Source organism: Brachyistius frenatus, unplaced genomic scaffold, assembly GCF_029030835.1.
Source record: "Brachyistius frenatus isolate BFR_SWC_R1_liver_20210118 unplaced genomic scaffold, ASM2903083v1 Contig_146, whole genome shotgun sequence".
Classification (NCBI taxonomy): Eukaryota; Metazoa; Chordata; class Actinopteri; family Embiotocidae; genus Brachyistius; species Brachyistius frenatus.
Window position 1 is genome coordinate 591537 of NW_027210745.1, and position 27128 is coordinate 618664.

General features: G+C 41.4%; 1 protein-coding gene across 3 annotated transcripts; it reads left to right on the forward strand.

Annotated features, from left to right (window-relative positions):
• Nucleotides 1–369: 369 nt before the first annotated feature.
• Nucleotides 370–26540, forward strand: LOC138631006 (potassium channel subfamily T member 1-like). Of its 3 annotated transcripts, none has more exons than XM_069715714.1 (31): nucleotides 370–810; nucleotides 2720–2890; nucleotides 8687–8766; nucleotides 9003–9150; nucleotides 9578–9625; nucleotides 9863–9911; nucleotides 10085–10144; nucleotides 10461–10535; nucleotides 11432–11515; nucleotides 11908–12002; nucleotides 12896–13076; nucleotides 13176–13340; nucleotides 13545–13681; nucleotides 15184–15247; nucleotides 15373–15481; nucleotides 16222–16330; nucleotides 17293–17442; nucleotides 18958–19187; nucleotides 19312–19528; nucleotides 19964–20069; nucleotides 20220–20392; nucleotides 23100–23171; nucleotides 23336–23470; nucleotides 23642–23753; nucleotides 23930–24031; nucleotides 24279–24362; nucleotides 24462–24590; nucleotides 24958–25255; nucleotides 25380–25442; nucleotides 25527–25611; nucleotides 26324–26540. In XM_069715714.1, the coding sequence occupies exons 1-31, from the start codon at nucleotides 644–646 to the stop codon at nucleotides 26439–26441; spliced, it is 3816 nt and encodes a 1271-aa protein (XP_069571815.1). In that variant the 5' UTR covers nucleotides 370–643; the 3' UTR covers nucleotides 26442–26540. The 3 variants fall into 3 exon arrangements, with proteins under 3 accessions (XP_069571815.1, XP_069571816.1, XP_069571817.1); XM_069715715.1 differs by having other exon boundaries at nucleotides 25383–25442; XM_069715716.1 differs by lacking the exons at nucleotides 370–810; nucleotides 2720–2890 and adding an exon at nucleotides 5545–5722 and having other exon boundaries at nucleotides 26324–26539.
• The last annotated feature ends 588 nt before the right edge of the window (nucleotides 26541–27128 follow it).

The following is a 27128-nucleotide window of genomic DNA, read 5'->3' on the forward strand; positions in this document are numbered from 1 at the left end:
TATAAAATGATACGTGCCATATATGATCATATATCAGGCAGAGTTGAGCCACTTTCTGCAGAAATACTTGTAATACTTCAGTGCATCTTGCTGATAAAACATCTATACTTTTGAATGCAGGACTTTTACTTTTCAGAGTATTTTTACATTATTTTAATGTAATCGGTCATTTTTGTGATTCTATTCTCTGCATTTTATAAAGCATTGATCTCTTTTGTTCCCATTTGAACTTAACATTTTGTTTCTGGAGAGCTGAAGAGACCCGGAGCCTCCAACAGATGGTGCTAAACTCTCTTCATCCAGAGTTAGGTGAGAATTCAACAGTTATGTCATTAGGTGTTCCAGCTACTTCAAAAGGAAAGCTGTCATGTTCACAGCTGCAGATCTGTCCTCTGCACATCCCATAATATTGCCCCCTCACACAGCTGCTGGCCACATGACTTAATTTGCATCTCTCAGTTTCTTTATTGGAAGAGTTCACTAGGCAGTTGTCACTTTGCTTACAGCCTCTATCTGCGTAGGCTTAAACAAACTCACCTCCAAAATGCACCTGAATAGGTGAGAGAGGCGCACACGGCACCGACAGGGGGACATCACTTCTCTCAGAGCGCGTCTTTCTCTCCGGGAGTCCACTCATCCTCCGATGCAATTAACCCAGGAAGACGACTTCGTTAAGGGGGACTCAACGCCGACCACCGCAGCTCTCCAGTCCGACGGCAGCGCCGGATCTCCGGCCAAAATGTGCAGTGAATGTTACGTGAATCAGACATTCGTGAACGATGATGGGACCGTGAACGACCACAAGCCACGGTAAGAGAGAAAAGCAGCCACAGCAAACAAGCAAACTTTAAACATAACATTTGATCAGTGATGAAGAAGTTTGTGCTTTTCGTTATTGCACTCAATATTTCTCAAAGTTATCTTGAATAATCAATTGCATGCTTGTAGATTAAGGATTTATATGATAAAAAAAAAAAACAGTGAAAAGTGGGAAATATTTTTTCAAAATTGGAATATGAACATGCGGATTTTGCATAGTGTTTTTTTCCCACCCTAGTGTGTTCATCTCCTCCTGTCACCACTGTTGTGTGTTCAGCTGTTCATTGGCCTGCTGTCTCAAATTCCAGTATTTGCTTCCATCCAACACACATTATCTACTGTAAAGAGGATTTCAGGTAATAAGATTCACATTAAGTCACGTTATAATGCATTCACCTCCCCACCTGTGTGTCTTCTTTGGAGATATTTGGATTCTTTAATTCTGCGAAAATATTTTTCTTGTGTTAAAAACATAATATTGAAGACAGATACAGATGTGCAATTAAATGACACCCACTGAAGCTTAACAGTCTAACCATGAAACTTCTCACTCAACATGTTTTCTTCTCTTCCCTTGGATGCTTTAATAAGCCCATAACCTCTAGTGTGCTCAATAAGATCTGAGTGTGTTTGGATGGATGGATGAGTGTGTTTGGATGGATGGATGGATGGATGGATGGATGGATGGATGGATGGATGTCTCAAACCCACTTGGGAAATATACCCTTCATCAATTATGCACTAAATTTGAAAAGCTTAATGGAGGAGTACAGCAAACAGACGGACACAGTGACGGAGAGAAGATGTGAGATGGTGTTCGGGCCTTTTCCGCTCTCGCTGTTTTTGTAACTGATGCACACTGTATTTATTTCAGGGGCCGAAAAACAGCACCCAGGATCTTCACACCACACCACCACGTACGCTTGATCCGAATCATTAAACACTCTGTGATGAGTAATAGGATCCATGATTTTAATTACGTAGCTAATGTGGGGGGAAAAAACGTCCTGCAGCTGATGATTTAACAAATATTAGTGGCCGTGTAATCAAACACTCATCCATACTGCGATATCAAAACAGTTTACTGTAACACAATAAGGCATAAATCAATCAATTAACTTATATCAAGATAACCAAAGTCATGGATCTATGATTATTATTTTTGTATTTGGATATGATTAACCTGAGTGATAGCATGTGTGGAAACTAGTGGTGGAAGGAGTATAACACTGTAAAAATACACTATTACCTGCATTGAGAGGGGTTGTAACCCTTGCAAAGGGTCAGATGATTTTGAGATGATCAATGAGGGTTGGAAAGAACATTCAACACCAGAATTAATCTTCATTTCTGGGACCCTGAACATATTTTCTCAAACAAAAAGTTTTTTTTTTTTTCCCCCATATCAGAGATGTGCCTGTATCCTGTATTCGTCTAAAAAAAAAAAAAAAAAAAAAGCAATCAAAAGTTTATCAAATAAAATGAAGTTGTGTACTCTGAGAAAGATGTTAATTTAGAAGATACAAACTTGACTGGAATCCGTGCAAACTTCTGTTTGTGTGCTTAAATGATCACACTTGTAAACTTTCAGTCACAGAAGCTGCATCTCCTCAACTCAGTGGTGTTTTAACACGTGTTGGATGGTTCTTCATCACAATGTCAGATAAAGAGATTTCTTAAGTGTCCCTGAAGCTCATTGTAGAGGTGTTTCAGCATGGACCAGACTATTTTTCTCCTACCCATACTTATGCATTCCTGTAAAAGCCCACCACCTGCACTTTTCCTTCCCGTGTTCCCTGTCTTTGCCTCATCTTCATCTCCCTGTCCTTTTCTTCCTCCTCACTATTGCCTGTCCTCGCAGCTCTCTTTACTTTTGCACAATTCCTTTCTCCTCCTCCAGCTCTTCTCCAGCACCACTGCAGACTAACAGCAGCAGCAGCAGCAGTGGGGTCATCTTGGAGATCTCCACCCTGAAGATGGAGCAGATGGAGAGCGAGGTGGCTCCGCTGCCGCCCCGTTTCCGCTTCAGAGACCTGCTGCTCGGGGACCAGAGCTTCCCGAATGATGACAGGTAAGGCAGCAGTGTGGACGTGAGAAGTCATGTTTGGTCAGAAACTTTGGAAAAGGTAGTAAGAAATTATTTTTTTTGTGATGGTCACAACTAAAAAAAGCTGTAAAGTTGTGAGAAGTCTTCACTATTAGATACTGACAGAACACTGTGAACGCTTAAAAACTGAAAAATAAATATAAATAAATAAATATAACAGACACACTTGCACCACAGCCCTCTGACCTGAACTTAAAAGTCATCAACACCAACATTTATGTCAATAGGCGGCTTGAGGACTTCTCTTTACTTTTAACTAAATATTTCAGCTATTTATCGTGTTATTTATTGTGCTATTTAACTTTGCGCTGCTTTTCACTTTTCAAACCTACTGATTGCTCATTGTCATTCAACCCCACTTGATCCGCATCTGTCGCGCTGATTGCAGTTGTTGTAAAGTAACATGAAGTGTTTACCTCGTTTACATGGTGCAGGTTATGCGTACACAAGAGCTGTTTGAAGTGCTCTGGTTTCCTGTTATATGGTTTCAGTGGTTTGGATTTTGTCAGTAATGAATCATGGCAGAGCTTTGGGAGCTGTCCATGGTGCTGAAAGAGAGGAGTGGGGTTTTTTTGTGGTTATGTAGAGAAGTTGAGACGCAAGCTAGGTGTGTGTGTGTGTGTGTGTGTGTGTGTGTGTGTGTGTGTGTGTGTGTGTGTGTGTGTGCGTGCGTGTGTGTGTGTGTACATTTAAAGCTTGAAGGACTTTGACTTGAAACATCTTTTACAGCAGCAACTGCCTTTACGACCTAAATCACAATCAGGATTCAAATTGCAATGTCACCATCACTTTTTTGTTGTTGTCTTCGTCTCCTCTTTCGCCTTCACCTCTCTACTCTGCTGCAGCATGTGAGTTTGATACAAAAGATCAGTAGCAGTGTGTTTGTGCTTTCTGAGATCAGCTTCATTTGTTTTTTGTTCTGAGGCTCGAACCGCTGCTGCAGCAGGAACTGTAGGGAGCCTCTCCTTCTATAGTCTCACACAAAGAGTCAAAAAATAACTTAGAAAGAAAAAAAAATCTCTTCCTGCAAATGCTTTGAAGAGCACTGATAAACTGAGGCAGTTAGTTTTACACTGTACATTTGCTTTTCCTCAGGATATTTATGAACTGCGTAATCTGGTCTTCTCCAGATGAACCTCTGGAGAGTGATGATCAAATTTAACTATGATTAATGCAGCAGCCAACCTTTGAGATCGCAGCGCTGTTTGTAATATTTGTCATGTCTGTTTTGTTTAATGAGGAAAAACAACAAGCTCTGTCCATGCTTTTAGTCAAAGATGACCTTTCCCCTGTTTTCTCCTCGATAAAGCTGCCCACATTTGCGGCACCAATTCAGACACTTATGATCATGTTTTCTGTTCTGTCCCTATAAAATGGACCCGTCTTCTGTCCCTAGTAGATAGTGTTGTCGGAGGTGACTGATGCTCGGGGTTAGATCTTCAGTGGGGATCCTCCAGGCCTGTTTTTAGCAGCTGTTCTCTGAACTCACAAATGTCACGGGTGACATCTGCACAGGCATCATCCATCACTCAAAGGCAGGCGTGCACGAGAAAAAAACGCACAAAAGTACACACAAGGAGCAAAATACCAGCCCTAATTGAGGTGCTCGCACATTGTTGCCTTTTTTTTTTCTTTCAATTTGCTATGTCTATCACATTTTTTCATTTTCAGTGAATTCATTATTCCCACATATGTGAAGTCTTAACAAGCTCATTTAATTGATTTTTAAATGCAGAGTATGTGAAAAATTTGCCATATTTTACAGGCAGATGTTGTTGTGGTGTAAACGTGCTCGCATGTAACTCGGAAAGTCACATCGCGCGTCTGTACCAGTGTGGGCGAGAGCGGTTCAGGTGGAGTGGCCTCTTCTGGTATTTTCAAAAGCACTGACTCACAGAAGAGGTCATCTATAAATTAGTGCTTCAGACTTTTCAGATTTAGAGAAGAGAAAGCGGTGGGAGATAAAGAGCGGATACAGAAGAGAGAGCGACACTCTTGATTTCCTTTTTTTTGGCATCAGTGTCTTTCTGTTGCCGTCGTCTGTCACTCGTGATCCCAGAACCTCCACAGTTTCAGATGAAAGTGAGCTCCCACCACCGTCAGCTTGTCGTGTGTTGCTTTCTCTTGACAGAAGAGCAAAACACAAGGAAAAGGCGGCACCTCCCTTTGGCCTCTGAAGGCTACAAGTCATTCAAGACTTCACTTAAATTCTGAAAAGCCCGACGCGCTGTTGATGCCTGAAAGACAAATCAGGTGAAGCTGATCCGAGGACCATTCCCCGTCTATGTCACAGTTAATGTGTACATCAGGAGCTGCTGGAGAGGCCAATGCCGGCTGCAGCAGCACCACCAGTTCGGGTTATTCCTGTCATAGCATCGTTGCTGTGGCAACAGCCCGCGCATAAGAGAAAAAAAATTGAGAGATTTAGACATTTCTAAAAATATTAAAATAAGCACCACATGCCTCAAAATAAATGATTAATCCAACACAGCTTCGTCTATGACTTCTTATTTTCAGCGGGGTTTTTTTTGTTTTGTTTGTTTGTTTGTTTGTTTAAATCCAAGCACAAAAATAATTAATCTTCCCACAGACACAGTTAGTGCTGAGCTATTTTAGAGCTGCAGGGAGGCGCGTTGGTCAACAAGCTTATAGTTACTGCAGGAAGTAAGACTGGCGCTGCACGACGCAGCTAGAGGTGTCCTGCACGATGGACCCGGAGATGCTCATCCGAACCTGGGTCAGCCCGTCCGTGACCACCTGGAGGTCGGACCCTCTTGGGAGTGACGCCGGGCAGAGGTAGGGCCGCGTGGGGCAGAGGACAACTTCTCCTCATAAGTGCGCATGACGTCCTCGTGTCAGTGGAGCTGAGCTCGGTGCGCTGATTGGAAGGCGGGAGCACGACATGTTTTTATTCTTACTTTTTTTTTTTTTTTTAAATAGGTAAAACTGCACTTATGTCGTATATTTGCAGATGGACAAAGGAAGACGCGAACAACGAGCTCTCTCTCTCTCTCCGACAAATTTGATAAGCGCGCCTAAAAACTACTGAGATGAACAAACCTGCCTGCATGTTTATTTAATTAGAAATCTTCAGTCATTTATGCTATTTATTCCGTCTATTGACACGCCTGCTGTAATATAAAGCACTGCTGCACCTAATAATTCGTATTATTGATTAATTATAAGCTCAGTTACTCCATAAAGTTTTTGGTTCTTGTGTTTGACACCAGTGAAAATCGCCCCTCACAACTTCCAAGTTATCTAATTATTTTTGTGTGTGTGTGTGACCAGCAGTCCAAAACTCAAAGATCTTTAATTAGGAAAACAAGCAGGTGTTGACAAGTGAGAGGCCACATAGATGTTTGGATTTAGTTTTCTCTCTGTCTATTGATTGATCTACTAATTGATGAGCTCTCCTTTCCATGTTTGATATTGTCACTAAAAGTTCTTTAAATTACCCATTTAGTCACTGTCATATAACAAAGAAAAACGTCAAATTCGCACATTTGAGAATCTAGAGTTAGAGATTGTTGGGCACTTGTGTTTGACAAAGAAGATTCATTATTAATCCATTAATCATCTGTCGATTAGCTAATTGATTCTTGCCTCTTCTTAACTTTTCACATCCATTAACAGGTGCCTTCTGTTGAGCACCTCGAGGTGAGCTGATCTGATAAAAGCGGGCCAGTTTCAAAAGCTGTAAAATGATGGCACTTGCAAAAGTTGCTGAGCCGCAATTAGTGGTTTTAGAAGATCTAATTAATCCCAGAGCTGCGCGTCTTATTGCCTGAACCCTAATGTGACACCGCAGTATGACTAATGTCAAACCACTTCAGCTGGTAATTGTGTTCTCAACAGGAGCTGATTAAGGGTCATTACTTGCACCGTTATGTGCGGTGTGTGTGTGTGTGTGGGCGGAGGGGTGAGACAGACAGGCAGACTCTGTAGGACTCTCAGTCGAAGTGTCTCTACCTCTAGAGCGCATCTCTGCCCTGCTGCTGTCCAGATGTGACAGATGTTTTCAGATCTTCTTCCAGCCCTCTGTTTCTCATCTGAAGGGGTTTCTGTCACACTTCAGTGTAGTTTCACCATCGTGCAGACCTGAAATAACTGTTGCAGAAAGGTTTCTGTTCACCCAACAGCACACACGGCCTTTCCATTCCCACTGTGATCCTTTCAGCCACAAGCCAAAACCTGGGATTAATGCAGCCGCAGCAGCAGCAGCACCCTCATAATCTTTCAACCTAAAATTCTTCTTATCTCTCTTTTGTTTGCACTTTCTTTTGTCATTTCTTCCTGACTGCTCTCTCCTCTGAAGGCCGCACTGTGAAGATTACACATTAATAGTGTAAAGATTGTGCTTCTTCTCCTTTTGAGCTTTGCCTTGTCTTTTAAATTAGGTGTACCTGCACAATTCATCTTAAAATGTTTTTTTTTTTTAAATCTAATCGCAGGAGAAAAGATTCCCCTGGAAAGTTGTTCCTTCTCGCTCAGTCAAAAAATGCTCTGTGTTGTGCTGTTTTTACAGCCAGAACATCAGTGAGTAGGCCAGGCTATCATAAGTGACCTGAATGTAAACTTCATTTGAACTTTATTCCCTCATTAGAACAGCAAAGTTTGAGTTCACTTGTCTGTTTCGCCTAAAATTGAAAGAAAAAGACCTACAAAAAGGAAAATGTTCATTTGCAGAGTGATGAAGCATTGACAGGTTGTGAGGTGACAGCCGCTCCTGTTGGAATAATGTTTCCCAGAATTGAAATAAAAGGAGAAACTTAAAAATGAAAAGACAACATGCTCTATTGAATGTTAAACCCAGGAGTGACAGTTAAATATATATATTTTTAAAAGGGACATGAAAAAGGAAGTTGGACTGTGAAATAAAAAAATTGTTCTGTTAAATAGCTATTTGCAAATGAAAGATCATTATTATTATCATCAGATTATTATCTAGAGCAGGGAAATTAATCTCTGCGATGTAGAGTTATCGCTTTTTTGCTAATCTTCTATTTTCCTTAAAACATTTCTAATTTGATTTTTCCTACTGCATGGAAATACGGCATCTCAACAATATAGAGAAAACAATCAATATCACAATCTAAAAAAAAAAAGACTGAAAGACTTTAAAAACCTATTTATTTGACTAAAAGTGCAGAAATGGAAGCAAATATGTCCAAGGCCAAAACAACAAACAAAAACCCACGCCAACTAGAACATAAAAAGCTCAAATGGCCTACAGAAACAAACAACAAGACAATACAACGATTCCCAACTCGCCACAAAACATGAGACACGGGGAGAACAAAACAAATCCAGAGAAAAATCCCTCAAAGCTTCCTTAAAGTTACAACAAGTAAATTCAGACCACAGGTGAGCAAAACAGAGCACCGAATCAGTTTGTTGGGTCTATGTTCCTTTATAACATTTAATTCCAACCTTATTGTGTTGCATACTAAAATAATAATTTTGTTTTTACTGTTTTCTCTTTGATTTCGGAGTAAATTGATGCTTCATACTGTGACAGCTGCTCTCTGGCGTCTACGGTTCAAGCTGCACAGTCTTCAGTAACCCGGCCTTGTAATTGGGAACCAAATCAGACAGAGATAATTACCCAACCCTCCTCAGGCAGATGATTAGAAACACAGCATTATGAATATTGATGCTCTATAAAATCTCTGTTTGGAAAATTCATCCGTGTGGGTTTGTGTGTTTACGCCGCTGATTCTTTTGTGACGGTTCTCTTCTCCTTCTCCTCCCCGTCAGGGTGCAGGTCGAGTTTTACGTGAACGAAAACACCTTCAAGGAGCGCCTGAAGCTTTTCTTCATCAAAAACCAAAGATCAAGTAAGTGGCTGGCGCACGCCATCTTCTCACTTCCCCGAGTTGACCGATGCATAATTTGAAAGGGTCCACTCAAGGACTTCACAACAAAAGAAAATCCTAATGAGCCTAATGAGACGCGCGTGGAGAATCCCTGAGTTACTTGTTTAGCAGCCTCAGATTGACTGTGAAGTGTCACCAGTGTTGGTCTGCACACACGTCTTCAGATCCAAACACGTTTCCCTCTTTCGTGCCTTCAGGCCTCAGGATTCGTGTGTTCAACTTCTCCCTGAAGCTGCTCACCTGCCTGCTGTACATGATCAGAGTGATGACAGACAACCCCGGTCAGGTCGCCGCCGCCAGCCACGGCGCCGGACAGCAAAACGCTCCCAGCGGCAACAACAAATGGTTCATTCACAACGAAGTGTTTCAGTCGATTCGAGAAGACGTCCGAGAGAGCTGAAAACATATCTCTTTACTTTAGCGTTCAACCAGCTGCACCTGAAGCTCTTTCACACTACCTCACCTTTAAAAAGCACTTTGTTTTATTCCGTTATTTATATTTTATGCATTTGATTTCTTTTTCTTATTTTCAAATCACATTTTAACATGTTTTTTTCAGCTGCATTTATTTTACGAAAGGTGCTATACTAACAAGTTTAACGTTAATATAATATCCAGTTTATCGTTTCACGTGAGCAGCACAATTTCACAGACGGAAAAAGTGACTGTATTTTGAAGATATATAAAATCAAATGAAAGTACGGATAAAATCACTCCATATATCTGTTCATGTTTTCATTCCCTGTCTCTTCCTTACATCACCACTCTGCAGTGTCGACTGCCCGTGGAACGGATCAGTGCAAGACAGAGAAATTAACTGGTAAGCAGCAGGTGTGATTTCTGTCAGCTGGGGCTCTTTCGGCTCTTCGTTCGGTCTGTTACCATCATTTCTTGTTCTCACTCCATTAGTTAATCCGACACGCAATCAGTGTTTTTCATTATCAGATGTTGCCAACCCTTATAGCTGGCAGCTTGGCCATCTATTTATCTCACATCATCACTGATGGTATGATGCACAAATATAATGTATGCTGCTGCTGTGTGCTGTCTCTGTCAGGGAGCTGATCTTCTGGGTGGACAGGAAGGTTCCTGTTTGGGCCATTCAAGTGAGTCGCAACAGACTGAAGGGGAATAAATATACAAGACTTTTCACTGAATACACTTTGTGTTTTAGATGATGCCGTTGATCAAATATTTATTACCTAATGTATAAAATAGTTGTCTGACCATCTAACAAATATGAAAACACTTTTTTTATTTCCTGTTTCGGTTTCCACAGGTGATCGTGGCCATCATTAGTTTCCTGGAGACCATGTTACTGATGTATCTGAGCTACAAGGTGAGACACACATAGAAAAGTAAAAAAACACACACACTGTGCCTTCAAACATGATTAATACATTCTGTACAATTAATCTCTTACGATCTCGGAGATTGACAATCTGTAAGTGGTGTAATTAGCTTCAGTTATGTGTCACGGCTGCATTAATGATTGATGGTAATTACAGGATCTGGTTGAGGTGAAGGAATAAGTGGCTGTGGAAGGTGACAGACTACAATGAAGAAACGAATCTGCGCAGTGACTCACTGTCTTTTGTGTGCTCACAAAATGAAGCTGTTAAAAAGTCTGTTTGGATTTTTTTTTTCACTTTCAGGGGAACATTTGGGAGCAGATCTTCCAGGTGTCTTTTCTTCTGGAGATGATAAACACAGTTCCCTTCATCATCACGGTAAAACTTCTACCACGACCAAACTGAAATACTCATTATCTTCTCTCTCTCTGGAATAGCTGTTAGTTAGTCAGTGTCATTACTGTTATTAGAGCGCTATATCTTTCATATGCTGTCTGCTTTGTTCTGTCTGTGAAGTTATTTTTCCCTTTGAGGTTTTGATGAAGTTATGTAATCATATCTTCCTTTGGCATATCTCAGCCAAGAGGAGATGTTTGTCAGTGATCAAGGTTAGAACTCAATAATAAGAATAGTTGAAAGAATAAAGACTAAATATGGATAGAGAAAGGAACTGACGAAATCTCTGCACTGCAGTTATTTAGTATGTTGAGTAATGTTCAGTCATTTAACTTCTTTTGTTCAGACTGAAGTAGCCCAACAACTACTGGATAGATTACAACAAAACCTTGTGCGGACCTTCAGGGTTTCCTCATGACTTTGGTGGTTCCCCTGATCCAGAAAAAATAAAACCATAACGCTGCCACCGTGTCCACATTTTAATTTTATAGTAAAAATGGAACGATTGCGTAAGAATGTGGTTCACACGTTCTTCATGCCCCCATCTGAATGATTTGTAAAAACTTTGGAGAGCCCAAAGATCCTGATTTTTTTACTGTCCAATACATAAAGTACTTTGGTTTATGTCCAAAATACCTGCAAATCTATTAGCATATGACAACAACAGCCTCACTGTACTCGTGCTTAACATCAGCAAACACAACAAACTTAAGATGGTAAACATGGAAAAACATGCTATCTGCCAAGCATAACATAAATGATAATAGAAAAGTTGTAATAATTTTCACAGGTGAAACATTTTAAGCTACACTTCATATTTCACATTAGAGTTTTTGTTGTTTGTTGTTGAAGAAAAGGTGGTTTCACTTTCTCCTCAGATCTTCTGGCCCTCAATAAGGAACATCTTCATCCCCGTGTTTCTTAACTGCTGGCTCGCTAAATGTGCTTTGGAGAACATGATCGTGAGTCCAAACCATAAACTTGATTGTGTTTGTTAATGACCCATTTTTAAACAGCTTTGTTAAGGCAACACAATCACCATTACATTTCACTGCGCTGGTTTTAAACAGGCACCTCTTGCTCAGTAATTCACACCGCAGCTGCTATTGACAACATCAACACATCCTTCCCCTGCTTTGTTTCTGTGCACCCAGGAGGGCCCTCACGGGGGGGATTATCTGCAACCCCGTCTGCATCTTATCAGTGTGTTCAGTATTTCATGCTACAGCAGCAAACACAGAAGAATCATTGGAAACAGATAAACTAATTAACGGTTTAACGAAACGTTTGCTAGAGTTCGGTGTTATTATTTGAGTTTGTCTATTGGTATATTAAAGTGTTTATTGCGGTGCAGAACGATGTCCACAGAGCGATCCAGAGGACCAACTCAGCCATGTTCAACCAGGTGCTCATCCTCATCTGCACGCTGCTCTGCCTCGTCTTCACCGGGTGAGGCTGCTTCTTCAAGGACTCTCAGCTGGTCGTTACATCGTTCTGTCATATTTAACTTCTCTATGTGAACATTTAGATTAACAGATGCCAAGGATATGTGCATTTTAAGTGGAAAGAATCGTACAATTTGATAACATTTGTGTAAATTATAGTTATCGTTGGTACAATTACAGTTATATCCAAACGGTAACTGTTGGTCAGTTCACTGCAATTAAGATGAACATGAAAAAATAATTTTCCTACATGCAAACAGTCAATTAAGCAATACTACATTTATAATGAATAAATATTATTGTTTTAAATGGAGCAGCTTTGTCAAGGTGATTCTTCTGGACATCAGTAATAAACTCAACACAACTAACTGATCTAATAGTTTATTAGTTAATGTTATTTCGAAGAGCCCTTGATGGTAAAATGGTAAATGGTCTGCACTTATATAGCGCTTTATCATCTTCCCCTCCCATTCACCCACTTATAGACACACATTTAACACCCTAATGGGGGCAGAGCTGCTGCGCAAATTGCTCGTCTGCCATCAGAGGCAACTTTACTTAAACTAACAGGCAACTACAAATAAACAATGGAGCTGTTAATTAAATGTAAACTGTAGTGATGTAGGAACAAGACAAACCGTTAAAAATATGGAGCTGAAGATAAAACAAGCCAAAAAAAAAAATAATCATTTCATCAAATGATTGTGAAAACTCAAGTATTATTCATAAATCCCAAAATTATAAACAAGATTTCACTTCTATACTCGTTTTTATCTTTCAAAAAACTATCAATAGTTCATATCTTCATTTTAAGCTAAACTGCGTTCGTTGATTGTCCAGGTTCATGATAAAAAAGATTTGACTTTGTGTACTCGTCTTGGTTCGTTTTTCACACAGCACTTGTGGGATTCAGCACCTGGAGCGAGCCGGCAAAAACCTCTCCCTCTTCAACTCCTTCTACTTCTGCATCGTCACTTTCTCCACGGTGGGCTTCGGAGACGTGACTCCACGCATCTGGCCCTCCCAGCTGCTGGTGGTCATCATGATCTGCGTGGCTCTGGTGGTGCTGCCGCTCCAGGTAGGAAGCGCACGTTGAAATGATCTTTAGAAGCTTTTTTTTTTTTTTTAACTGTCCTTCTGGGAGTTTTAACCACCGCGCTCGCCGTGTGTTTTGTAGTTCGAGGAGCTGATCTACCTGTGGATGGAGAGGCAGAAGTCTGGAGGGAATTACAGCCGCCACCGAGCGCAGACGGAGAAACACGTCGTGCTGTGTGTCAGCTCGCTCAAAATAGACCTGCTCATGGACTTTCTCAACGAGTTCTACGCTCATCCCCGACTGCAGGTAACCGAACAACACGAAGCACACGCGTGCACCCAGTGCACATACGTGTTGAGGAAGTGATAATGATCTGCGATGTGTGTCTCTTAAGGATATTTAAAGAGGAACATCTCAGTCGTCCACTGAGACACATCTACACGGTGCTTCAGGCGTTCAAGTGTCGATAGTTCTGATGTGGTTCTTGTGGTTCTGATGTGGTTCTTCAAGGACTACTATGTGGTGATCCTGTGCCCGAGTGAAATGGACCTCCAGGTGCGCCGGGTGCTGCAGATCCCTCTGTGGTCTCAGAGAGTTATCTACCTGCAGGGCTCCGTCCTCAAAGACCAGGATCTGCTGAGAGCCAAGTAAGTGACAGATCCCGAAACCGCCGGGATCAAAGGAGGGCGACTTTTCACACTTACATCATAAGGAGGTATTTTACAACTATGTTCTGTGGCCTGAGGACTCTCCGTGTAAACACGTTGTCTCTAGTAAATCTGGAATAGGTATCGATAATTCCTGCAAACTTTCTTAATACCAGTGTTATTTTTTCATTCCTTTCTCGGTTAGTAAGCTTGTCAGAGATATTGTGTGGCCTCATGCTCAGACAATGCTGTAATTATCAATTCAAGCAACAATTATTTTTTTTTTTGCTGGTAAAAACATGATCCGTCTCGCTTTCTTCTTCTAATTTGGAGTCACGAAAGTTTTATGAATGAGACTTTGAGAAAATTCTAACGCCGATGAAAGGACTAAAAAACCTGGTGTCAACCTGGTTTGTCAAGTCAAGTTTATTTCTGGAGCTTTAATGGCATCAAAGAATCAATCTGACATCATTCACATAGCGCCTTTTCATAGAAGTAAAGAAATGCAATTTGACAAAAGCACAGGAGGTTAAATGTTGTGGAAGATATGCAGGTATGAAGGTTCTTCACAAAGCTGCAGCCAAGCTTGAACAGACATCACAGTTAATGTCTCATTGTTAGTGATTTATGCTCTGCAGGACAGCTGAATGATTTGTGTTCTCGGAGGAACTTCTCAGGGTTTGTCGAAGTTTGTCCTTGAAGCTGAAAGATTTCACAACAGAGTAGTTTCATGACGCAGGTTGTGCTTTAACCAAATGATGCAAAAAGATGTTGTGTTGTGGGGGAAAAAAATCTAGATATTTCTACCAGTAAAACTTTGATCTAAGCATTCATTTAAAAAAAAAAAAAAAAAAAAAATTATTCACTTGTAAGTTCTCTTTTTATGGAAGTGCAATATTAAAAAAAAAAAAAAAAAATGTGTAGTCTAGTCATAACTAAAACGAAATACTGGAACAAACCCAGGTATCCTTCACTCGCACAGCAGAGCAACAGTTGTACCATGATGCATGACTCATCTCACATTAACATAATAAGTATTACTTTGGTGAAAATGGGTTATATAATTTCACTGTATACGTTTGGCAGCGTTTTGACGGAGCAGTTAGAAGTAGAGGACTGTGTGTGTGTGTGTGTGTGTGTGTGTGTGTGTGTGTGTGTGTGTGTGTGTGTGTGTGTGTGTGTGTGTGTGTGTGTGTGTGTGTGTGTGTGTCGAGCTTACATCCTGCATCTGGCACCGGTTCAGATCCTCCCACACTTATTTAGCACTCTGCCAGCTCCATTAATCATATGCGAAAGCAGTTCCACACTCGCAGCGCAGTCAGCATGCACTCCATATTATTTCAGGTTGTTTGTGTGTCTGCGCATATAGAAGCAATGTTAAAAGATAATATTGAATCAAAGGTGATTTTTTTTTTTTTAATCTTCTCACTGGTTGTTTTAGTGGATTTGTGTGCGTGTTATGACCGTGTTCATTATTTGATAATTTTGTCACACTGCTGCAGAATGGACGACGCAGAGGCTTGTTTCATTCTGAGCAGCCGCAACGAAGTGGATCGCATGGCTGCCGTAAGACAAACAACATTTAATAATTAATAGTTCTCTATCATTTATGACCTCTCATTCATTAACGCTGTCTGTCAGAAACACAATTGTTCATTAATTAGAAGATGCTAAATTGTTTTTCCCCACAGGATCATCAGACCATCCTGCGAGCTTGGGCGGTGAAGGACTTTGCTCCGAATTGTCCGCTTTACGTCCAGATACTCAAACCTGAAAATAAGTTCCATGTTAAATTTGCAGGTGAGAGTTTTAAGCTGTCAGTGAAACGCTTGTTTGCTTCCTGACCGTCAAGACTGAAAATTGGACTTCCATTTGTCAGGTTGCCAGAAACATGATATGAAACAATCCCCGTGTTGCTTTGTATCTGCTCCCTCGTCAAAAAGGCAACTGTAAAACGTAAACCATACGTTGACCATATAAACCTAAAAAGTTCATGTGTCCTCTTGTCCTGCTGCCACCAAGTGGTCAAAAATATTTTCTACTGCAGGTTTGAATATCACGATAAAGCTCGATCAGCCTAATTTACGGCATCTTCAAAAGCTCTGATTTATTTCTTATGTCTTGTTTGTTTGAATCAAAGAAAACCAAAACAAATGTTTGACTGACTGAAAATTACAGTTTTACAAGGAGTTAAGTGTTGTAATTATTTCTCTCTGAGCTCTGTGGCTTTCTTGTTGCCAGGCAACCAGCAAAGTCTCCATGAAATTACTCCGATAGACCTACAGTCACCAAAGAAATAGCTGCAGTACTTAATTTTATTTTACGTAGCAAGACTTGGTGTTAAATGCATTTTTGAACTTTGAGTGGAGCCCCAGCTTTGCCAACTTAAAAAGAAAATAAATTCCATTCATGCAAGTTTTTTTTGGCCAGAAAGCAAATTAATATTTTGTCCAAAATATTCAGCACATCATTCATGTTGTTTTTCACTTATGAAGAATATTTGTGGCGAATATAAGCTATAGTTCTTGGTTCATTTTCAGATCATGTTGTGTGTGAGGAGGAGTTCAAGTATGCGATGTTGGCGCTCAACTGCGTGTGTCCTGCCACCTCCACCTTGGTCACGCTGCTGGTGCACACCTCCCGTGGACGGTCAGTCATCTTACATTTTGATTTCTCCTTATCGTGACTTCGAAGTTCAAAATGTCTTCACCTTTTCCTGTCCGCTAATGTATAAATAGGATCCGCGTAGCCGGCACAGGAGAGGTGAGAAAGCCAGAGGAAAAACAAAAGTCTTTGTTTATTGAGGCATTCAGCAGGGAGTAGCGCGAGTGCACCAAATGAGAGATCAGGCGGCTCCCTGTATTGATTTTTTTTTTTCCCGCCGTGTGTTCTGTGTGAAACAGAATGAAAAGCTCTCCGGTGGAAAATGATTTTTCCCAGCATGCAAGCAGATCGCTTTTAAAGAGCGGATGTCAGCGGCTGAGAGAAACTGCATTAAAAAACAAGAATCAGCGGGCTTCAGCATTTATGCTGCTCCTGACAGCTTATTGGAAACTGAAGCTTTGTGTATCTTTTTTGTTTCGTTTTTTAAGTTGCACACATCAGCCACGAAGGTGAACAGTACTGCGTGCGTTACAGCGTGCATGTTTGCATTGTATGCATGCGGGCATCTTTAAGTGGTTTTGAGTTATGAAAGCCGGAGTGTAAAACCGGATTTATAAGTCATCTTCTGTAACTGCTAATGAGTACTAAGAAGTAAGTGTGTAAACTGTTACCTCAGGGTTGTTTTGAACATCTCGTGCAGCCCATTAAAACTCCATCGAAGTGCCTGAGCGGTTACGGTGATGACTGGAAGTCATTACAAAGGGTACGTTAGAGCCGAGCCGACCGACGGACACGGATGGATCAAGCTGTCTGCTTTCACCAGGAGACCCGGTGTGAGCCCGAGGACATGGAGGGATGCAGAGAGTTTTCTAATTCGCAAATGATGATCGTTCATCAATATGTTAAAGACAGAAAGCAGCTACAAGCTCAGAGTTTGTACTGTGTGTGTGTGTGTGTATATAAAATGTATAAATTTGTGTTTGTTTTTTTCCCCTGAATGAGTGCAGAGAAGGACAGCAGTCTCCGGAGCAGTGGCAGAGGATGTACGGATGTTGCTCCGGCAACGAGGTCTACCACATCCGACTGTGTGACAGCAAGTTCTTCGGAGAGTATAATGGCAAAAGCTTCACGTACGCCTCCTTTCATGCTCACAAGAAGTGAGTTGACATGTAAAGCTAAAGCGTCCTCCTCGGATGCCGACAGGTGGAAAATACACCCGAACGTTCGCAGGAGTTTTACAGATTTCAAACCGTTTGTTTGATGCAGTATCATCTTTCATCGGTACGACGGCAACGCGCTTCTATTATTTGTTCTCATTCTGCTTTAAAATGAATTTTAAACAAGTAAATAAGTGCAAAAAAAAATATGTGCAAACACGTAACATTTGATTACGGTCCGAAAGTAACAAAATCCAAAACTCACTAATCAACACATTAACTTTCAAGTTTAAAATTTGACATTTTGTGTAACACACCTATTTGCTGCCCTACTGAGAGTTGTTGTTGTCTTGTTTGTGTCCTAACCATGTGTCCAGGGATTAGTTTAGTTTAGCTGCATGCTAAACACAAAGTTACAGGGAGGTTACAGGGTACAGTTTTGGATTATTTCTCATTCTCACCTCGCAAGTTAATCAAGCATTTATAAAATGCTTCAGAGAGGTTGTAAATTATATTTTTGGAGGGAGCACAGTTTTACAATCCCACTTAAGATTCACATTTAAATACAAATTAAGACTAAAAGGTCCAGTAGCCTATATTTCATCAACAGAATGTAGTGTTCACTACAGTATTTGATACGACTGACTGAATTGTCATCCAAAAAATTGTGGTAATGGATTTAATTGTATTTTATACCACTTTAAGCCAAATATTAGTTTAATAACACATACGAGAAGAGAAAAGACCTTTTTTTTTTGGCTGTGCTGTTTGGCTTCTAAATCCATTTAATGTCAATAGATGCTCATCGAAATGTTGTCGGTTGAATATTTAACGTTAAGCACTTTGAGATAAACACTTATTGTCCACTCAAGCACCTTTAAACCGTAGCAGCAGAAGAAAAAGGGTTGAAAGAGCACCAGCTAAACCTCAAAGAGTGGAAATGACGTGTAAATATTGATGGGAACATGGCATCTCTGTTCGTTTCATTCAGCTGTTTTTATCGACAAAAATGGAACTAATTCTGACAATTATGCAAAGTGATGACAATTATGCTCAAATGATTGCAATCAGGCAGTTATGTATTAATTGTGGCAGGCCTGTTTAACGGCAATATTAAACAAGAAAAAGTCAGTGAAAAAGCTTCCATTATCTCAGCAATAGCAGCAAGTTAGCGAGCCAACGCTGATGACGCTGTAAAAAACTATCTTTGTATGTTTTCGTTTTCTGGAGCTTATTTCAGTGCTTTTAGTGGGTTTATTTTGTTTGATTTTTTTTGGATAAAATAATAAATTATCTGCTGCCAATAACAACAAACGACAACAAGCTAACACTGTGTTAATTACAATCCGGTGCGGGAGGGGTGAGGTGGGGGGGGGGAGGGGGTCTGTGTGCACCAGACAGACTTAAATATGAATTTTCTTTTTTTTTTTTAAAAAAAGGGGGCTAAATGTTATTTATAAATCTAAAATAAGTTGAATGGACCCGATGGCTCTGAAGGTGTTATTTTGTCTCCAGGTATGGCGTGTGTCTGATCGGTATAAAGAGGGAGGACAACAAGAGCATCCTGCTGAACCCCGGCCCGCACCACATCATGGCCGCCTCAGACACCTGCTACTACATCAACATTACCAAGGAGGAGAACTCGGCCTTCATCTTCAACCAGGAGGAGAGGAAGGGCCGTCCCGCCGGGGGGCTCTTTGACGGACCATCACAGCTTCCTGTTCACAGCATCATCGCGAGCATGGGTGAGAAAAAAAAAAAAGCAGAATGACAAACTGAGCATGTTGAATGAAGGCATCAACATATTTAATTAGATCGAGGAGATACAGATTAAACATCTGGTTTAAAACAGAGTGAATGTGTTTGCAGGAACTGTTGCCATCGATCTCCAGAATACGAGCCCGCCGGACATCTCGGGTGTAAAACTGGTCCCGCCTACAGTAAATGGGACAGGAAGTCGCCGGCCGAGCATCGCTCCGGTTCAGGAAATAGCGGACTCCACCTCAATCCTGCCGTGTGACCTGCTCAGCGACCAATCAGAAGACGACTCTGTCTTCACAGATGAAAAAGGCCCCTCGTCTACCGAGTAAGGATTCTGTTTCTCTGTGTGCATCTTTAAAACCTAATCAGGAGGCCAGGCGCAACAGCTCAAAGAAAATTGCTTAATAATCAAATGCATGCACAGGTCACATTTTGACATGTACCTTCTGTCTGTAGCTCATCTGTAATTTGTTTAGTTTTATTTCTGCAGCCATGTCTGATTCTCTGGTTAAGAAATAAGTGGGTAACCACATTTATTTAATTTCTGCTAAATCCAAAGTATACTCTCCAGACATGAGAAGAACTAAGTCTAGTTTCTTTATCTTTATGTACAACTGTAGTAAACTTTCCAAAGTATTAGGCCAAAAAAGCAAATACATATTCAATTTATGTATTAGTAAGCATTAATTTAAAATATGTATCCTGAAAAAGTACGTTTTTACTAAAATGTGTCATTTGTGCTTTTTGGATTCGCTGCCAGGTATGTGAAAGGTTATCCCCCTAACTCTCCGTACATCGGGAGCTCGCCCACCTTGTGCCATCTGTTGGCTGAAAAAGCCCCATTTTGCTGCCTACGACTGGACCAGGTGGGCAGCCGCCGTTCCTTCAACTTAGTCACTCAGTTACTTGCAGCCTCCGTCCTTCCCACTCTGCTCTCTCTGTCCTTCACTTCATAAAAGCAAAACTAAAATACCTGTGTGTTGTTGTTTTTTTTTCTCCCTTCGCTGCATGTGCAGGGCTGCAGGCACAACAGCTTTGAGGATGCTAAGGCTTACGGTTTTAAAAACAAGCTCATCATTGTGTCGGCTGAGACTGCGGGGAACGGCCTTTATAACTTCATAGTGCCTCTCAGAGCTTATTACAGACCGCGGAAAGAACTCAACCCCATCGTCTTGCTGCTGGATAACCCGTGAGTTCACCTTAACACACACACACACACACACACACACACACACACACACACACACACACACACACACACACACACACACACACACACACACACACACACACACACACGTTGTTCTTTTCTTCTCCCTTCACTCTTTCTGTTACCATTTCATGCTGGGAAACATTATATATGTTAGGAGCTGGCGTCAGCCGAGCACTCAGGACAAGGCTGTGGAGGTGGGACTCCATTGTCAGTCCTGATGTGAGGTTACTGCTGCCGCTCACAGTGACGCTGTGTTTTGAGCGACAAAGAAAATAGGAAAAAAAAAAAAAAAGAAAGAAACACTGCTCTGCGTACCTCCAGACAGTCACCATGGTAACTTGCTTCGCCTTGAACCTGAATCATATATATTGCTACAGGGGTAGAAAAAGATGGAGAAAAATTATTTCTTTGGAGAGCAGCACGCAGGCTTTCATCGACAGCCCTGATGTGTCCCTTTTCAGCCCCCACATGCTAGCACTCAGGACTCTCATAGAAACACACACACACACACACACACACACAACAATAAACTCTCCCTCCCTACTGCTGTCGCACACACACAAATACAAAACGCCCACGCACTTGGATATGCAATTCAAGCAGTTACGACAGCCTTGGGTCTCGAGTCAGCAGGACTGGGCAGATGCATAAAGCAATGTTGCACGAGGGGCGGTGAAGGACAGGCAGTAATAAAGTGACTAAACCTCTGAGTGCGCTCACCAGCAGATGGATTCATCTCTCAGCCTTAAAACACTAACAGGGGAGTAAAAACTACCGCACGGGGCTCTCGGGGGGGTCCCGTACTTACTGATCATCATGACACAGGAGCCACACTCATCCCAAAGTAGCTATTAAAGTGGTCAGTGTGTATTTAGTGTGATTTATTGTTGCTCTTTTGTGGTTTGGGCTTGAATGAACTTTATTTTGTCATTAGTTTGATGGAAGCACTGGATAACAATTACCTAAATGGATTAGCAACAATTCATTTTCCAAGATTTTAATAACAGAGTAATACTTCATTGATATGATGTTCAGTGTAGTTGATATTATAGAATTTAGTTTCAGAGTATTTCTTAATGTTACACGGGATTACAGCTCAGTGGCACCTCACCATGATGTCACCCATAGATTTGTAAACTGTCGCTTTAAAGCATCGAATCTGACGTTTCGCCCTTCGTCATCTTGGTTGTTTTTTTGTTATTTTTTTGCGAAGAAATGACCATATTTGAATGAGAGGGTGGAGCTGAGGGAGAAGCAAAGCGTAGGTCTGACCGTAGATTGTATAAAGTGAACGTAGCTGGCCAATGCCAAACTGCAAAACCAATGTGTTGAGTCTCTAGAGGATGAAAACCTCCTGGCCCATCGACTCCCAACTTCTCTCATTAAATACAAAGTCAGTAAAAAAAAAAATCTCACGTCATTAAGATGTTAATCGCTAGAGTCGCTCCTTCTTATTAGTAGTCGGGTGGTCCTTGTGCAAAAGAAATACCATAAATATTTAGATATTAGGCCTCAAAAAGTGGTATGTTTGGGGGCATGTCTGTTTGATTGACAGGTCAGATCCCAGCTTGTCCAAATATGGTCACTTCTGGCATCCGAACTCGAGGCTTCACAACAGCAGTTCACAAACCAGCTTCAAAAAGTATTTTTGACCAGTAGCTTTACCACTGCAATTGAGCCTGAACACACTTACAAAATATTAAAAACAAGATATAGACAACATTTCTTAGGCACGACGGGCTAACTGACGTGAACAAAATATCTTCATAACCCATTTACAGTATTAGGATGGCGACGTGACCACAATGGACAACTACCAACATTTAAATAACTTCAAGAAACCACATTTTAAACTTCAGTAAAGGTTACATGCTTCAAGGAGCTTCAGTGACAGTAAAGTAAACTGTCGATAGTACGGTCGCCATTTTGGGAGCTAACAGGACTCCATTGTAGTGGACAGATACATTTCTAAACCTGACCAAACCAACTATTTTCAACAGGAAACTTTGTCAAAAAACATCAAGTTGACTTTTAAAGTACTTTGAAAAGCATTGTGATAGTATAACAACCATTACTAACCTGTTTTGTACAAAAAGCCAGAGAAAAGAGGCCTTAAATGTGTTTGCTTTGCCGCAATTGAGTAACTGCACCTTCAGAGTTACAACTTGAAATCACTGGAACAATGCATTAAAATCTGGCCTTTTTCACTCATAATTACATAAATACCTTAACAGTTGTGACCATACAATTGTTGGCATCACACGTGCTCATCCATGAATTTAACTGCATCCCAGGCATGTCACTCTCCAAACATACCTCTCTTTGAGGCCTAATATCTAATTCATTATTGTAATATTTTCAGATGAACCACCAGAAGGTTTATTGGAGCCAGCCTGGGTACCTTGCATTTGCTCCACTTTTCAGACCTGGAGTCTACATGCATTTTGTCCATGAGTATAACAACACATTGCTGCGTGTCTACCATCAAATACATAACAACATATCTTGCATAAACACATTAAAAAAAACTGCGTAGCAATAAGAGTTTGTTTGTGCAACACTGCACTTCAATTCAAAAACATAAAGAATAACATTATATTTACATTTACATAATGTCAATAAGGATGTAATATTCGAACAATAAATATGGAGCTAATTTTGATATCACATATACTTCCTGCAGGCCTGACAATCACTTCCTGGAGGCCATCTGCTGTTTCCCGATGGTGTACTACATGGCCGGGAGCATAGACAAGTAAGATGGTCATATAACCTTCTGCTACCATTATAATTGTATTTTGTCATTAAGATATATTAAAGAGGAGTTTGTACCTCACTGAAATTGAATTTGATATTTAGTGTGTTCCCGACAAATTGGTGCCTGCATGTTGTTATTGCTTGTTATTGTGTGTGTTTCAGGCTGGACAGCCTGCTGCAGTGTGGCATCATCTACGCTGATAACTTGGTTGTTGTAGATAAAGAGAGCACAATGAGTGCCGAGGAGGATTACATGGCCGATGCCAAAACTATTGTCAATGTGCAGACGATGTTCAGGTAAATAATCAACAGTCAGTTAATCATGAACTCGTCGTGTTGTGTGGAAACCATGTTTGGACAGCCGCAGTACAGCTAAAATTACTTTGAAAGTTTGGTAATAAATTGTGATGTTTGGTCTCATCTTCTGCTCCATCTTTTCTTTTATCATCACGTTCTCTCTCCTGCCAGGTTGTTTCCGAGTCTCAGTATTATCACAGAGCTTACTCATCCCTCCAACATGAGATTCATGCAGTTCAGAGCGAAGGACTGCTACTCACTGGCTCTCTCCAAGCTGGAGAAGGTGACATGAAATACATGACATACATACAGTGAATCAAATGGTATAAAATCTGACTGTGAGGATGTGGAAGAGGCTATTTTAGTATGACTTTGTACACGTTCAGAAAAGTGTCATGCCTTTAAAATGTTGATGACCAGTCGTGTGCTTTATGTGTGTCCTCACACTCTCCCCTGCAGAAAGAGCGTGACAAAGGCTCCAACTTGGCCTTCATGTTTCGCCTACCCTTTGCTGCAGGCAGAGTGTTCAGTATCAGCATGCTGGACACCCTCCTCTACCAGGTTGGTACGCAGCCACAGCAAAACACTTGGCCTCAGACGGATCTTTTCAGGGGGCGGAGGAAATTAATTTGTCTTACAGCAGTGGGGACCCAGAACCACCTGAAAAAAAAGAGCAGCATTAGCATCGTAAAGCACAAGTGCCCTCTTGTGTTCAGTCACCGATAGAAACCTTACTAAGTTTGTGTCTTGCATTTTTAGCGGTGATAAATGAAGTCATTAAAGTGATTTTTCTGGGATTCTTTGTCAGTCTTTTGTGAAGGACTACATGATCCTCATTGCAAGGCTGCTGCTGGGACTGGACACTACTCCAGGATCAGGATACCTCTGTGCTGTGAGTTACATCAAGAATTTATAAAAAAAAAAAAAAAACATTATCTGTATCAGTGTCATGTTTGAATTCACCAAGCTAACAGTGCATCTCTCGTTCTAGATGAAAGTAAAAGAGGAAGATCTGTGGATCAGTACATATGGGAGATTGTTCCAGAAGCTCTGCTCCTCCAGTGCGGAAATTCCCATCGGGATCTATCGCACAGAGTCCCACATTTTCTCTACTTCTGAGGTGAGATCTTAAGGAGAAGATGTACTTTAGCACAGCAGTGCTTTGAGCTAAAAAAAACAACTAAAAAAAACACACTCACAATAACAATGTTGGTGTGTAGCAGGTAATGTTTACCATTGCCAGGAATTTACTTTGAATTCTAATAGTTAGTTTTGCAGATATTTGGTAATAAAACAAATTATTATTTTCCAATATCATTTAAAGTGTAAAATCATTCTGCAACATGGTCCACCATGCAAAGAAATACTAAACAATCTCTTTAAAACAACAACGAAATGCTGATTTCGCTGGAAGCCACTGAAGAGAAGCCGATATGGCAGAAATATGATCTCTCACGCTAAGATAACTTCCTGTCTCCCCGCCTCAGTCGCAGGTGTCAGTCAGCGTGGACGACTGCGAGGACACAAAGGACAGAGGGGACGAGTCTCGCGGCGCTGACCAGACGTCCGATCACCCCATGCTGAGGAAGAAGAGCATGCAGTGGGCCCGGCGTCTGAGTAAGAAAAGCGTGAGGTGGCAGGGCTCGAACCGGGACTCGAGCAGAGACCACGCCCAGCGCATCGCTCAGCAGCGCCTCAACCTCTACAGACGCTCTGAGAGGGAAGAGCTGTCCGAGCTGGTCCGCAACCGCATGAGGCACCTGGGCCTCCCCACCTCTGGATATGGTAAGGATGGCCCCTTTTCACATCGAGAAAGTCAGCTGCTCCTTTTTTTTCCCCCCCAATAACTTTGTTTTCTGCTTCAAGGCGTGTCTGTTTTCTCGTCTTATTGCCGTTTGTCTCACTGCAGAAGACCTGACAAATCTGACAGCCAGTGATGTCATGAACAGAGTCAATCTGGGCTACCTACAAGGTATTTAGGTTATGATCCCACGACAGGTACATTTCAGATTTCAACATTGCATTAGTGCTGATTGTGGCGGTGTTTCTGTTCCAGATGAGCAGAACGATCACCAGAACACGCTGTCGTACGTCCTCATCAACCCGTCTCCCGACACCAGGCTGGAGCTCAATGACGTCGTGTAAGGATTTCTACTTCATCTTTCTGTGTCTGACTAGATTGGGACAATATTAGGACAGATTAACCCTGCGTTTCAATATCCATACTACCATACTATTTAGTTTTCCAGAAAAAAGTTTAGGAGTGTTTACGCTAATGCTCCTCCTGCAAAAGAAAGAATAAGAAGATGAAGAAGAAGAAGAGGCATTAAAATGAAGTGTAGTCGTTTCAAATTTCATGCTTTTTCTTTTTACTTTAAATGTAGCGCTACGGATCACGACGGATATGACCAAGAGGGTTAAAGTTCAAGGCACATTTTTATGATGAAGTAGTATGTCCCAGTTGTACACATACTGCAGTACATACTTTTTAAAGGTAGCTGCATGACGTACTAAAAGTAAAAATAAATAGTATGCGATTTGTTTGGTAGTGTGGGTATTTGATCGCAGGGATGTTCTTTTGAAATGCGTTTACAAGGGAACAACATGTACAGTATTACAATACAGCTGAGCGAGGCACCAATCAGTATCCATGGTTACAGCTGTTCCTTTTCATGCCTGAGCGGCGGGTTGCAGCCCTTCGGTTCACTTGTGATCTCAGACTGTGACTTTTGCAGTGAGGATCAGTTTAGGAAAAGAGCTGCGCTTCCAAGGGACAACACGTTATACCTGATGCACATGTGTACCTCAGCTCATCCGCCTCCTGCTCTCTCCGTCTCCGTCTCCGTCCCTCAGGTACTTGATTCGTTCTGACCCTCTGGCTCACGTCCCAGAGGAGCCTCCTGTCCACAGCAGCAGCCTGAAAGAGCGACACGAGTCCAGCATAGACGCCAGAGAAGACACCCAGCTCTGAAACACCGCTGACATTCACCGGTATACTCCTTCCTAATGGTCCCTCTCACACACACACACACACACACACACACACACACACACACACACACACACACACACACACACACACACACACACACACACACACACACACACACACACACACACACACACACTTTGGCTTTCTTTGGGGGTCTGGGTTGTGTCTGTGCAGGCAGGTCTGGTCTGAAAGAGGACAATTTGTGCTGCAGTGTTTCAGCACTGCAGTCTGCCACTGTATTATATGAGTGCCTACTGTTTGTCAGATGACATTTGATGTCATCTGTGACATTTTCATCCTCTTGTCGCAGACACTGCATGTAAAAATAGTGCATTCATGTTTGTTTGTGGAAGCTCTTTCAGATGAGCAGTCAGGGACATTCAAATGAATTCAGCTAACTGAAGGGATTTCATTCAGGTCCATAAACTCCTGCAGCGCTGGTTACAGGTAATCCCATTCAACAAAACAATGAAGTTTACAGGAACCACTCTGATGAGTTTAATATCAGTAATGGAGATTTTAAATGCAGAGATCAGTGGTCCATCATTTTATTGACTTTTTGAGATGATCTGAAATCAGGGTCTCATGTTTTAAATCTCCTTAGGCAGCACACTTGCCTGTTTAACACCAATCACATCAAATCAAACATAACTTTTAGCACGATGG